This window comes from Oncorhynchus clarkii, unplaced genomic scaffold (assembly GCF_045791955.1).
Source record: "Oncorhynchus clarkii lewisi isolate Uvic-CL-2024 unplaced genomic scaffold, UVic_Ocla_1.0 unplaced_contig_6092_pilon_pilon, whole genome shotgun sequence".
NCBI classification, from domain to species: domain Eukaryota; kingdom Metazoa; phylum Chordata; class Actinopteri; order Salmoniformes; family Salmonidae; genus Oncorhynchus; species Oncorhynchus clarkii.
This window is the reverse complement of record NW_027258181.1, coordinates 41,178-55,863: the sequence shown is the minus strand read 5'-3', so window position 1 is coordinate 55,863 and position 14,686 is coordinate 41,178. Positions and strand designations below refer to the sequence as shown.

General features: G+C 44.5%; 1 protein-coding gene across 1 annotated transcript in view; it reads left to right on the top strand.

The window, feature by feature from the left end:
* The window catches only part of LOC139395913 (ryanodine receptor 1-like), a gene marked incomplete at its 3' end in the record, with an annotated part of 92,170 nt that overhangs the window by 36,428 nt on the left and 41,056 nt on the right, over positions 1–14,686 (top strand). Inside the window, 6 exon segments of the mRNA XM_071143224.1 lie at positions 5,969–6,050; positions 6,604–6,791; positions 8,065–9,177; positions 12,277–12,362; positions 12,880–13,048; positions 13,970–14,056. Of these exon segments, the coding sequence (XP_070999325.1) occupies positions 5,969–6,050; positions 6,604–6,791; positions 8,065–9,177; positions 12,277–12,362; positions 12,880–13,048; positions 13,970–14,056 (1,725 nt within the window).

Genomic DNA, 14,686 nt, shown 5'->3' with positions numbered 1-14,686 from the left:
CTCATTTGTTGTCTATTTAAAGGCAATATTTTTTTTTAGATCATGTTTTTCTGCACCTTCTCTGGGGACTCATTTATAAACCTTGCGTACGTACAAAATATTCCCCAAAATGTACGTGTAAAAGTTTTCATTTCATGGAAACGTTGGCATTTATACAAATTTAACTTGACTTGAGAATGTGCTCACCTACCTGCAAACTTTAGATCATGCGTACGCACATCTGCTACTGGGTAAAATATTGTATTGCAAACTGGCAAGAAAGTATTTTGTGCAAATGGGGGATATGATGACTACTACTAACAGGAAAACCTCTTAACAAGAATACAACTATTTGCCATTAGTGGGAATTAAAGTTTGTGTTATTTTTAGAATCTAAAATTATTTGACATAGGAATCTTATAATTAGACATAGGAATCTTATAATTAGACATATTAATCTTATAATTAGACAAATACATCTTATAATTAGACATATGAATCTTATAATTAGACATAGGAATCTTATAATTAGACATAGGAATCTTATAATTAGACATAGGAATCTTATAATTAGACATATGAATCTTATAATTAGACATAGGAATCTTATAATTAGACATATGAATCTTATAATTAGACATATGAATCTTATAATTAGACATATGAATCTTATAATTAGACATAGGAATCTTATAATTAGACATATGAATCTTATAATTAGACATATGAATCTTATAATTAGACATAGGAATCTTATAATTAGACATATGAATCTTATAATTAGACATAGGAATCTTATAATTAGACATATGAATCTTATAATTAGACATAGGAATCTTATAATTAGACATATGAATCTTATAATTAGACATATGAATCTTATAATTAGACATATGAATCTTATAATTAGACATATGAATCTTATAATTAGACATAGGAATCTTTTTCCTATTTATTTAATTTTCATAACCATTGCAGAATATATTCCTCATCTTTTCTGATCGGGATGAGTTCATATTTCCGATATTAGCTGAAGTAGTTGAAGTAGGCTCATGTGTCAAGTTTCAAGTTGTACGATTTAATTGTCACGTACACAAGTACAGTGAAACGTCTTTCTTGCAGTGATAAATATCAAAAAGTAAAGAAGGACAAAAACACAGGAGAAATAGAACTGTAACTGTAACTACTTTAAGTTTTTAGGTTGGGGCAGGGGCAGACTGGGACCAGAAATTGGCACAGGCATTTCTAATACACCGGACCATTTTTTTGCTTAAGGCCCCCATTATTAGCCAGATAATGATCATTTGCACAAAAAAACCCAAGTTAGATCGGCCCACTGGGCTACCCTTACGTAAGGGTTATAAATGAAGCCCCGGGACAAAAAAGAGAGCAAAAAAACGAACTAACAATGCAGACAGTCTGACTCTACCAGTAGTCTGAAAATGATTTCCTCCTGACACCCACTAAAAGCCTCTGTCTACCAGCTGGAGAATCTACCTAAACACGGGTGTTTCTATTAACAGAACAGTTTCCACAAAGGAACATTTTTGAAGCATAGTGGCCACCCCAGTCTCCCAGGGCTGTTTGGAGTATAGTGATTACCCCAGTCTCCCAGAGCTGTTTGGAGTATAGTGGCCACCCCAGTCTCCCAGGGCTGTTTGGAGTATAGTGGTCACCCCAGTCTCCCAGGGCTGTTTGGAGCATAGTGGCCACCCCAGTCTCCCAGGGCTGTTTGGAGTATAGTGGTCACCCCAGTCTCCCAGGGCTGTTTGGAGTATAGTGGTCACCCCAGTCTCCCAGGGCTGTTTGGAGTATAGTGGTCACCCGTCTCCCAGGGCTGTTTGGAGTATAGTGGTCAGGGCTGTTAGGAGTATAGTGGTCACCCCAGTCTCCCAGGGCTGTTTGGTGCATAGTGGTCACCCCAGTCTCCCAGGGCTGTTTGGAGTACAGTGGTCACCCCAGTCTCCCAGGGCTGTTTGGAGTATAGTGGCCACCCCAGTCTCCCAGGGCTGTTTGGAGTATAGTGGTCACCCCAGTCTCCCAGGGCTGTTTGGAGCATAGTGGCCACCCCAGTCTCCCAGGGCTGTTTGGAGTATAGTGGTCACCCCAGTCTCCCAGGGCTGTTTGGAGTATAGTGGTCACCCCAGTCTCCCAGGGCTGTTTGGAGTATAGTGGTCACCCGTCTCCCAGGGCTGTTTGGAGTATAGTGGTCACCCCAGTCTCCCAGGGCTGTTTGGAGTATAGCGGTCAGGGCTGTTTGGAGTATAGTGGTTACCCCAGTCTCCCTGGGCTGTTTGGAGTATAGTGGTCAGGGCTGTTTGGAGTATAGTGGTCACCCCAGTCTCCCAGGGCTGTTTGGAGTATAGTGGTCACCCCAGTCTCCCAGGGCTGTTTGGAGCATAGTGGCCACCCCAGTCTCCCAGGGCTGTTTGGAGTATAGTGGTCACCCCAGTCTCCCAGGGCTGTTTGGAGTATAGTGGTCACCCCAGTCTCCCAGGGCTGTTTGGAGTATAGTGGTTACCCCAGTCTCCCAGGGCTGTTTGGAGTATAGTGGCCACCCCAGTCTCCCAGGGCTGTTTGGAGTATAGTGGTCACCCCAGTCTCCCAGGGCTGTTTGGAGTATAGTGGTCACCCCAGTCTCCCAGGGCTGTTTGGAGTATAGTGGTCAGGGCTGTTAGGAGTATAGTGGTCACCCCAGTCTCCCAGGGCTGTTAGGAGTATAGTGGTCACCCCAGTCTCCCAGGGCTGTTTGGAGTATAGTGGTCAGGGCTGTTAGGAGTATAGTGGTCACCCCAGTCTCCCAGGGCTGTTTGGAGTATAGTGGCCACCCCAGTCTCCCAGGGCTGTTTGGAGTATAGTGGTCACCCCAGTCTCCCAGGGCTGTTTGGAGTATAGTGGTCACCCCAGTCTCCCAGGGCTGTTTGGAGTATAGTGGTCACCCCAGTCTCCCAGGGCTGTTTGGAGTATAGTGGCCACCCCAGTCTCCCAGGGCTGTTTGGAGTATAGTGGTCACCCCAGTCTCCCAGGGCTGTTTGGAGTATAGTGGTCACCCCAGTCTCCCAGGGCTGTTTGGAGTATAGTGGCCACGCCAGTTTCCCAGAATTATCTGAGTTGATATTCCCAAAATGAGTTCTGATAGCAATCTTTCGGGGCTTGGTAGGGTGCCATGGACTGGTGCTTTGATCGACAGCTGGACTGCACTCTTCTCTGTCTCGGCTTCAGAACTGCGACACCTAGCTAGTACCTTTTCTAATGTGGACGATAATAGTGGTTGGCATTGTCATGGTCAGGTCTTGAGTTTTTCGTGCAAATTCTGCATACTTTTAGTTGCAGAGTTACAAGTGCATGTGATAGAGAAAGCAAAAACAAAACCCACCTAAACAAATCAGCAAAGATGAGCAGCAGTAACTTCGGACTAGTTCCTGGGAGGCCCGGGTGTTTTCTTTTACTCCATCTGGTTGGCTGGTGGTGTAGGTCTGCACTGAGTGAGCCCACAGACTAGTGTGTGTTACCACTTAGCTAGTGTACACGTTGGTGTTATGAATATGTTCATATTGCAACCAGCATTCAGACAGAAGGGGAGAGGATATGCTGGTCAGCTCAGTGCTGTCTCCCCTCCTGTCTTACTGTTCCTAGATAGAGCTGTCTGTCTGTCTGTCTGTCTCCCCATCTCCACATCTGTCTGTCTGTCTGTCTGTCTGTCTGTCTGTCTGTCTGTCTGTCTCCCCATCTCCACGTCTGTTTGTCTGTCTGTCTGTCTGTCTGTCTGTCTGTCTGTCTGTCTGTCTGTCTGTCTGTCTCCCCATCTCCACATCTCTTTCTTTGTCAGTCTATCTCCATATCTGTCAGTCTGCCTCCATATCTGTCAGTCTGCCTCCATATCTGTCAGTCTGCCTCCATGTGTGTCAGTCTGCCTGTTCATCTCTATGTGTCTATTATGTGTATGATACCTGAGATGAGATGTTTAAAATGCATATCTGTGTTGTTTGTTCAAATGCAAACCCAGGATCGATTCTGGAGTAGAACCCACTACGAGGTAAGGTGTAGAACCCACTATGAGGTGAGGTGTAGAACCCACTACAAGGTGAGGTGTAGAACCCACTACGAGGTGAGGTTTAGAACCCCCAATGGAGTGAGGTGTAGAACCCCCAACGAGGTGAGGTGTAGAACCCCCAACGAGGTGAGGTGTAGAACCCACTACGAGGTGAGGTATAGAACCCCCTAAGAGGTGAGGTGTAGAACCCCCTACGAGGTGAGGTGTAGAACCCCCTACGAGGTGAGGTGTAGAACCCCCAACGAGGTGAGGTGTAGAACCCCCAACGAGGTGAGGTGTAGAACCCACTACGAGGTGAGGTGTAGAACCTACTACTAAAAGTTGTAGAACCCATTATGAGGTGAGGTGTAGAAACCACTACGAGGTGAGGTGTAGAACCCCCAATGAGGTGAGGTGTAGAACCCCCAATGAGGTGAGGTGTAGAACCCATTATGGGGTGAGGTGTAGAACCCACTTCGAGGTGAGGTGTAGAACCCATTATGAGGTGAGGTGTAGAACCTCCAATGAGGTGAGGTGTAGAACCCACTACGAGGTGAGGTGTAGAACCCATTATGGGGTGAGGTGTAGAACCCACTTCGAGGTGAGGTGTAGAACCCCCAATGAGGTGAGGTGTAGAACCCACTACGAGGTGAGGTGTAGAACCCCCAACGAGGTGAGGTTTAGAACCCCCAACAAGGTGAGGTGTAGAACCCACTACAAGGTGAGGTGTAGAACCCACTACGAGGTGAGGTGTAGAACCCCCTACGAGGTGAGGTGTAGAACCTCCAATGAGGTGAGGTGTAGAACCCACTACGAGGTGAGGTGTAGAACCCAATAAGGGGTGAGGTGTAGAACCCACTACGAGGTGAGGTGTAGAACCCCCAACGAGGTGAGGTGTAGAACCCACTACGAGGTGAGGTGTAGAACCCCCAACGAGGTGAGGTTTAGAACCCCCAACAAGGTGAGGTGTAGAACCCACTACAAGGTGAGGTGTAGAACCCACTACGAGGTGAGGTGTAGAACCCCCTACGAGGTGAGGTGTAGAACCCCCTACGAGGTTAGGTGTAGAACCCCCTACGAGGTAAGGTGTAGAACCCCCTACGAGGTGAGGTGTAGAACCCCCTACGAGGTAAGGTGTAGAACCACCTACGAGGTAAGGTGTAGAACCACCTACGAGGTGAGGTGTAGAACCCCCAACGAGGTGAGGTGTAGAACCCCCAACGAGGTGAGATGTAGAACCCACTACGAGGTGAGGTGTAGAACCCACTACGAGGTGAGGTGTAGAACCCCCTACGAGGTGAGGTGTAGAACCCATTATGAGGTGAGGTGTAGAACCCCCAACGAGGTGAGGTGTAGAACCCATTATGAGGTGAGGTGTAGAACCCCCAACGAGGTGAGGTGTAGAACCCCCAATGAGGTGAGGTGTAGAACCCACTGTGAGGTGTAGAACCCACTTCGAGGTGAGGTGTAGAACCCACTTCGAGTTGAGGTGTAGAACCCCCACCGAGGTGAGGTGTAGAACCCCCAATGAAGTGAGGTGTAGAACCCCCAATGAGGTGAGGTGTAGAACCCACTGTGAGGTGTAGAACCCATTATGGGGTGAGGTGTAGAACCCACTTCGAGGGGAGGTGTAGAACCCCCAACGAGGTGAGGTGTAGAACCCCCAACGAGGTGAGGTCAGCCTCACCTTCATCCTCCTCATCCTCTCTGTGCCAGCAGCTCTCTGTCACCTGATTCATTCACTACACTTAGTCCACTGCTTGGCCCAAAGAAGTGTTTTATTAGGGACACAACTAGCCACAGGTTTCAGCTATGTAAGATCTGTTATGATCTGAGATATTTACCAGTGGACAGTGACACACAAAGTAATGGTCAATGAAGAAAAATAAACTGATGAGTTTCTTATGAGACAACTGTCCTCTCTATGCTTGTGTTCGTGTGTATTCTTTATTGCAGGACTCCAGTCAGATTGGTCTGCTGAAGGAACTCCTGGACCTGCAGAAAGACATGGTGGTCATGCTGTTGTCTCTACTGGAAGGTAAAAGGCATTGGTCCCAGATCTGGTCCCACTCCAGCCTCCCTAGAACCTAATTTATCACCTGATTGACTTAACAAATAGCAAGCACATCTCAATACGTGGTCCAGGAGTCCTCTGACATGACACTTGTCAGAGGAGGGGGGGGGGGGGGGGGGGGGGGGGGGCTTACCATTTTTGTCCACTATTGTTCCCACATACAACGGGGGAGGCCGGAGACATCAGAGTGCACCATCAGACCAACTGTTCGATTGTCAAACCTTTGAATTTTGCAATTGTGTGTAAAAAAAATATATATATATATATTTTACTCAAAACATGTTTTTACCCTTAATAAGTGTGTGTACTTTGTTGTATTTGTACTTGGAATGTCATTGTTCAACTGGAACAGTTAAAACATATCTGGAGACTATAATAGCTCGTATTTTTAAACATTCTCTGCTATTTCTTTGAATATATTTGAGGTGCTGTAGGGATCTGCTTTGCTTATTTGTAATTTTGCTTTTGACCAAATGAGCTTTTTTTGGGGGGGGGTGTCGACAATCCTTGTCGCTAGGCAACGTGGTGAACGGCACCATCGCCCGTCAGATGGTGGACATGCTAGTGGAGTCCTCCAGTAACGTGGAGATGATCCTCAAGTTCTTCGACATGTTCCTCAAGCTGAAGGACATCACGGGGTCTGACGCCTTCCGAGACTACGTGACCGACCCCCGAGGCCTCATCTCCAAGAAGGACTTCTACAAGGTACACACTGAGTCTACAAAACGTTAGGAACACCTTCCCAATATCGAGTTGTCCCCCTCTCCCCCCTCAGATTAGCCACCATTCGTCGGGTCATGGACTCTACAAGGTGTCTAACGCGTTCCACAGGGACGCTGGCCCATGTGGACTCCCATGCTTCCCACAATTGTGTCAAGTTGGCTGGATGTCCTTTGGGTGGTGGACCACTTTTGATACATGTGGAAAACTGTTGAGTGTGAAAAACCCAGCAGCGTTGCAGTTCTTGACACACTCAAACCGGTGCGCCTGGCACCTACTACCATACGCCGTTCAAAAGCACTTAAATATTTTGTCTTGCCCATTCACCTTCTGAAAGACACACATACCCTATCCATGTCTCTTAATGGTCTCAATGCTTAAAAATCCTTATTTAACCCTGTCTCCTCCTCTTCATTTACACGGATTGAAGTGGATTTAACAGGTGTCATTAATACGGGATCTTTCTCCTGAATTCACCTGGTCAATCTGTGTCGTGGAAAGAGCATGTTTTTATTCAGTGTATATGCATTGTACTGTGACAGACCGTGCTGCCACTGACTAGAGCTAGACTAGGTTTCTAGTAAAAAAAAGGCTCATGAGACAAAGTCAATTCTAAACAAAATAGCTTTTTTTCCCCCTATGAAGTTACATCCTAATAATCTCTTCAAGAATCAAATGTAAGTGTTAAAACAGAGCTATATGCTCCCTCAGTCCTCTTGGGTGAGGGGAAAAGTAACCAGCCACGCTCTTAACCAGCCCAGCTGTGTTTTTTTTTACCTTCATTTAACTAGGCATGTCAGTTCAGAACAAATTCTTATTTTCAGTGACGGCCTAGGATCAGTGGGTTAACTGCCTGTTCAGGGGCAGAACGACAGATTTGTACCTTGTCAGCTCAGGGATTCGAACTTGCAACCTTTCGGTTACTAGTAGTCCAACGCTCTAACCACTAGGCTACCCTGCCGCCCCTGTTCACTATCAAGCCAATGGGCTCGTTTCAGGTTGACTACATGACTTGGGGTTCTGTTGAGGGCATTAAAGTCACCACATGTATGTATTTTCCTATTTTGTGCCTTTGGAGATCCCAATGTATGTCCCGACAATATTTTTCCCTAGCTGCCCACTCACTTGCCAAAAGAAAAAAACATGGACCATGGAAATACACTGGTTTTGATTGTGTTTTAAATGTGTGTGTTGTTGTACTCACATGGCTGAGGCAAATTTACGTTTTGATTCATTCCATGTTATTCCTTCCTTTCAGGCCATGGACAGCCAGAAGCAGTACTCTCCGTCTGAGATCCAGTTTCTTCTGTCTTGTTCCGAGGCCGACGAGAACGAGATGATCAACTTTGAGGAGTTCGCCGACCGCTTTCAGGAGCCGGCCAAGGACATCGGGTTCAACATCGCCGTACTGCTCACCAACCTGTCTGAGCACGTACCCCACGATACGCGACTACAGAACTTTCTTGAGCAAGCCGAGAGCGTCCTCAACTACTTTAGACCCTTCCTTGGCCGGATAGAGATCATGGGAGCGAGCAGGAAAATCGAGAGGATCTATTTTGAGATCAGCGAGGCCAACAGGAACCAGTGGGAGATGCCGCAGGTCAGAGAGTCCAAGAGACAGTTCATCTTCGACGTGGTGAACGAGGGCGGGGAGAGCGAGAAGATGGAGTTGTTTGTCAACTTCTGCGAGGACACCATCTTTGAGATGAACATCGCCTCACAGATTTCTGAGGAGGAGGAAGAGGAGGTGGTAGACTCAGAGGATGAAGAGGAAGAAGGAGGAGGAGGAGGAGGAGAGTTGGACGAAAATGGAGAAGAGATTGCTCCCGAGTCGAGCTCGGCGTTCTCTGACTTCCTGACAAGCGTGGTGAACTTCTTCAACATGTTCACCTTCAGGAATCTACGGCGGCGCTACCGCAAGCTTAGGAAGATGACTCTGAAGGATATGGTGGTGGGCTTGGCCACGTTCATCTACACCATCCTGTTTGGTATCCTGTCTTTCATCTACAGTGTGTGTAAGGGCTTCTTTATGCTGATCTGGAGCACCCTGTTTGGAGGAGAACTGGTAGAGGGTGCCAAGAAGATCACGGTGACTGAGCTTTTGGCCAGTATGCCGGACCCAACGCAAGATGAGGTGCACGATGAACTGCCACCTGAGCCAGGTGCCGACGAGGGTCAGGAGGGGATAGACGGAGGAGAGGAAAGAGACGTGGGAGGAGGAGAGGAAGGAGAGGAGGGAGGGGATGGTGAGGAGAAGGAGGGAGGACGGATGCCTGGGTTCGACACCCCTGGAGGGCTGGGAGACTTTGGGGAGACCACAACTGTAGAGCCCCCTACTCCAGAAGGAACCCCACTGCTCAAGAGGAAACTGGTGAGTTTACACCCATGATGTTTTTTTATATATTATTATTATTTATTTATTTATTTATTATGTTACGGTACCCTCTGTAATTATTGGAACAATGCAGCACGTTTTCTTCTTTTAGCTCTATACTCCAAAAGTTACGATTTTAAATCAAATTCCATATTGACACAATACATTATTCACCATTCATTTCTATTGGGCACAAAATAACGTGAAACACAACCAAAACAAACAGCAAATGCATCCAAAAAGTTTGTAGAGTCATAAGCTTCATGTAATCATTCTGTTCTATGAATATGGGAACAAATACTAAACTTTTTAATACATAAATACACATATAAGTGAATGTGTTTGAATACTTTTGGTCCCCTAAAATGGCGGGGGGATGGGGGGGGGGGTTATGTACAAAAAGGGCTGTAATTTCTAAACGGTTCACCCGATATGAATGAAAATACCCTCAAATTAAAGCTGACATTGTCCACTTTCACCTCATACTCATGGTTTGATTTCAAACTGTTGAAGTATACAGTCAAAATGATAAGGAAACATGTATATGTCCCAATAATTACGGAGGGCACTGTATTATAACAATTCGTATGTTTTCCTAACCACTTAAAGACCCATATCAAACATCTCCAATCGAAAATCAAATCAAGAGTCGGCTTTCTATTCCGCAACAAAGCCTCCTTCACTCACGCCGCCAAACTTACCCTAGTAAAACTGACTATCCTACCGATCCTCGACTTCGGCGATGTCATCTACAAAATTGCTTCCAACACTCTACTCAGCAAACTGGATGCAGTTTATCACAGTGCCATCCGTTTTGTCACTAAAGCACCTTATACCACCCACCACTGCGACTTGTATGCTCTAGTCGGCTGGCCCTCGCTACATATTCGTCGCCAGACCCACTGGCTCCAGGTCATCTACAAGTCCATGCTAGGTAAAGCTCTGCCTTATCTCAGTTCACTGGTTACGATGGCAACACCCATCCGTAGCACGCGCTCCAGCAGGTGTATCTCACTGATCATCCCTAAAGCCAACACCTAATTTGGCCGCCTTTCGTTCCAGTTCTCTGCTGCCTGTGACTGGAACGAATTGCAAAAATCGCTGAAGTTGGAGACTTTTATCTCCCTCACCAACTTCAAACATCTGCTATCTGAGCAGCTAACCGATCGCTGCAGCTGTACATAGTCTATTGGTAAATAGCCCACCCATTTTCACCTACCTCATCCCCATACTGTTTTTATTTATTTATTTTTCTGCTCTTTTGCACACCAATATCTCTACCTGTACATAACCATCTGATCATTTATCACTCCAGTGTTAATCTGCATAATTGTAATTATTTGCCTACCTTCTCATGCCTTTTGCACACAATGTATATATAGACTCCCCTTTTTTCTACTGTGTTATTGACTTGTTAATTGTTTACTCCATGTGTAACTCTGTGTTGTCTGTTCACACTGCTATGCCTTATCTTGGCCAGGTCGCAGTTGCAAATGAGAACTTGTTCTCAACTAGCCTACCTGGTTAAATAAAGGTGAAATAAAAAAAATAAAAAATAAAAAAACTGACCTGATCCGGCCATATGATCAGGACAAGACTCACCACCTTAGTTATGTTATTTATATATTATTTATACATGATAGACTGTGAGGATTTTGTACCAGTTGTTGACAGTGTGTTGTACTAGTTGTTGACAGTGAGTTGTGCCAGTTGTTGACAGTGTGTTGTACTAGTTGTTGACAGTGAGTTGTGCCAGTTGTTGACAGTGTGTTGTACTAGTTGTTGACAGTGAGTTGTGCCAGTTGTTGACAGTGTGTTGTGCCAGTTGTTGACAGTGTGTTGTGCCAGTTGTTGACAGTGTGTTGTGCCAGTTGTTGACAGTGTGTGTTGTGCCAGTTGTTGACAGTGTGTGTTGTGCCAGTTGTTGACAGTGTGTGTTGTGCCAGTTGTTGACAGTGTGTTTTGCAAGTTGTTGACAGTGTGCTGTGCCAGTTGTTGACAGTGTATTGTGCCAGTTGTTGACAGTGTGTTGTGCCAGTTGTTGACAGTGTGTGTTGTGCCAGTTGTTGACAGTGTGTTGTGCCAGTCGTTGACAGTGTGCTGTGCCAGTTGTTGACAGTGTGTTGTGCCAGTTGTTGACAGTGTGTTGTGCCAGTTGTTGACAGTGTGTGTTGTGCCAGTTGTTGACAGTGTGTGTTGTGCCAGTTGTTTACAGTGTATTGTGCCAGTTGTTGACAGTGTATTGTGCCAGTTGTTGACAGTGTGTTGTGCCAGTTGTTGACAGTGTGTGTTGTGCCAGTTGTTGACAGTGTGTTGTGCCAGTTGTTGACAGTATATTGTGCCAGTTGTTGACAGTGTGTTGTGCCAGTTGTTGACAGTGTGTTGTGCCAGTTGTTGACAGTGTGTGTTGTGCCAGTTGTTGACAGTGTGTGTTGTGCCAGTTGTTGACAGTGTGTGTTGTGCCAGTTGTTTACAGTGTATTGTGCCAGTTGTTGACAGTGTATTGTGCCAGTTGTTGACAGTGTGTTGTGCCAGTTGTTGACAGTGTGTGTTGTGCCAGTTGTTGACAGTGTGTTGTGCCAGTTGTTGACAGTATATTGTGCCAGTTGTTGACAGTGTGTTGTGCCAGTTGTTGACAGTGTGTTGTGCCAGTTGTTGACAGTGTGTGTTGTGCCAGTTGTTGACAGTGTGTGTTGTGCCAGTTGTTTACAGTGTATTGTGCCAGTTGTTGACAGTGTGTTGTGCCAGTTGTTGACAGTGTGTTGTGCCAGTTGCTGACAGTGTGTTGTGCCAGTTGTTGACAGTGTGCTGTGCCAGTTTTCCAGTTGTTGACAGTGTGTTGTGCCAGTTGTTTACAGTGTGTTGTGCCAGTTGTTGACAGTGTGTTGTTGACAGTGTGTTGTGCCAGTTGTTGACAGTGTGTTGTGCCAGTTGTTTACAGTGTATTGTGCCAGTTGATGACAGTGTGTTGTGCCAGTTGTTGACAGTGTGTTGTGCCAGTTGATGACAGTATGTTGTGCCAGTTGTTGACAGTGTGTTGTGCCAGTTGATGACAGTGTGTTGTGCCAGTTGTTGACAGTGTGTGGTGTGTTGTAGCTGGAAGCAACGTCCGGAGGAGAGGGTGAAGAAATACAAGAGCCAGAACCAGAGGAAGAGACACCCCCAGAGGAGGAGAAGGCTGAGTGAGTCTTCTCTTTCTTGTTTTAATTATCGTGTTTACTCACTCACTCACTTACTGACTGACTCACTGACTCACTCACTCACTGACTGACTGACTGACTGACTGACTGACTGACTGACTGACTGACTGACTGACTCACTGACTGACTGACTGACTGACTGACTCAATGACTGACTGACTGACTGACTGACTCACTTACTGACTGACTCACTGACTCACTCACTGACTGACTGACTCACTTACTGACTGACTCACTGACTCACTGACTCACTCACTGACTGACTGACTCACTGACTGACTGACTCACTGACTGACTCACTGACTGACTGACTCACTGACTGACTCAATGACTGACTCATTTACTGACTGACTCACTGACTCACTCACTCACTGACTGACTGACTGACTCACTGACTGACTGACTGACTGACTCACTGACTGACTCACTGACTGACTGACTGACTGACTGACTGGCTGACTGACTGATTGATGGATTTGATTGATGGATTGTCCTCCAGCAATGAGAATGGAGAGAAGGCAGAGAAGGAGGCTGAGCCCGTGGTAAAAGAGGAAGAACCGGAAGTGAAGGAGGAAACATTGAAGACCAAGGCAAAGAAGGAGAAGAAACCTGCGGAGGAGGGCTATGAGCTTTGGAATGAGCTGGAGATCCAGAGGATCAAATTCATGGTGACTATTACCAATACATTATCAACCGTGATCAATACATTATCAATACATTACCGATACATTATCGATACATTATCGACCGCGATCAATACATTATCAATACATTGCCAATACATTACCGATACATTATCGATTCATTATAAACTGTGATCAATGCATTATCAATGCATTACCAATACATGATCAATACATGATCAACTGTGATCAATACATTACCAATATGTTATCAATACATTGCCGATTCATTATCGGTACATTATCAATACATTATGGCCCGTGATCAATGCATTATCGATACATTACCTGTGCATTATCAATACATGACCAATACATGACCAATGCATGACCTATACATTATCGATACATTATCAACCGTGATCAATACATTATCAATACATTATCAATACATTGTCACTACATTATCAATACATTGCTGATACATTGTCAATGCATTACCAATACATTATCAACCGTGATCAATACATTACCAATACATTATCACCCATGATCAATATGAGTACATTACCAATACATTATCAATCATGAGCAATACATTATGAATACATTATCAATCATGATCAATACACTATGAATACATTATCAATCATGATCAATGCATTACCAATGCATTATCAATCATGACCACTACTTATCAATCATGATCTACGCATTAACAATACATTACCAATGCATGACCATGGATCAATTTCCCTGTCTCCAAGCGGAACTATCAGACCTGTAACTTCTACAACCTGTTTCTCTGTCTCCAACCAGAACTATCTGTCTCGTAACTTCTACAACCTGTTTCTCTGTCTCCAAGCGGAACTATCAGACCTGTAACTTCTACAACCTGTTTCTCTGTCTCCAACCAGAACTATCTGTCTCGTAACTTCTACAACCTGTTTCTCTGTCTCCAACCAGAACTATCTGTCTCGTAACTTCTACAACCTGCGCTTCCTGGCTCTCTTCATCGCCTTTGCCCTCAACTTCATCCTGCTCTTCTACAAGGTGAAACATAATATAGAATAATGTATAATATAATATATAATAATATAATATAGAATCATATAAAATGGGGCGGCAGGTAGCCTAGTGGTTAGAGTGTAGAGGCGGCAGGTAGCCTAGTGGTTAGAGTGTAGAGGTGGCAGGGTATCCTAGTGGTTAGAGTGTAGAGGCGGCAGGGTAGCCCATTCCCCGGTAGGCCATCATTGTAAATAAGAATTTGTTCTTAACTGACTTGCCTAGTTAAATAAAGGTTAAAAAATTTAAATATAGTATAATGTATAGAATAATGTAATATATAATATAATAACGTATAACATAATATAGTATAGAATATAGAATAATATAATAACGTATAATATAGAATAATATAATATAGTGTAGAATAATATAATATAATATAGAATACTATTATAATGTATAATATAGTGTAGAATAATATCATATAGAATACTATAATATAGAATAACATAGTATAGAATAATATCATATAGAATACTATAATAATGTATAACATAGTATAGAATAATATAAAATAGAATACTATAATATAGAATAATATCATATAGAATACTATAATAATGTATAATATAGTGTAGAATAATATAAAATAGAATAATATAATATAGAATAATA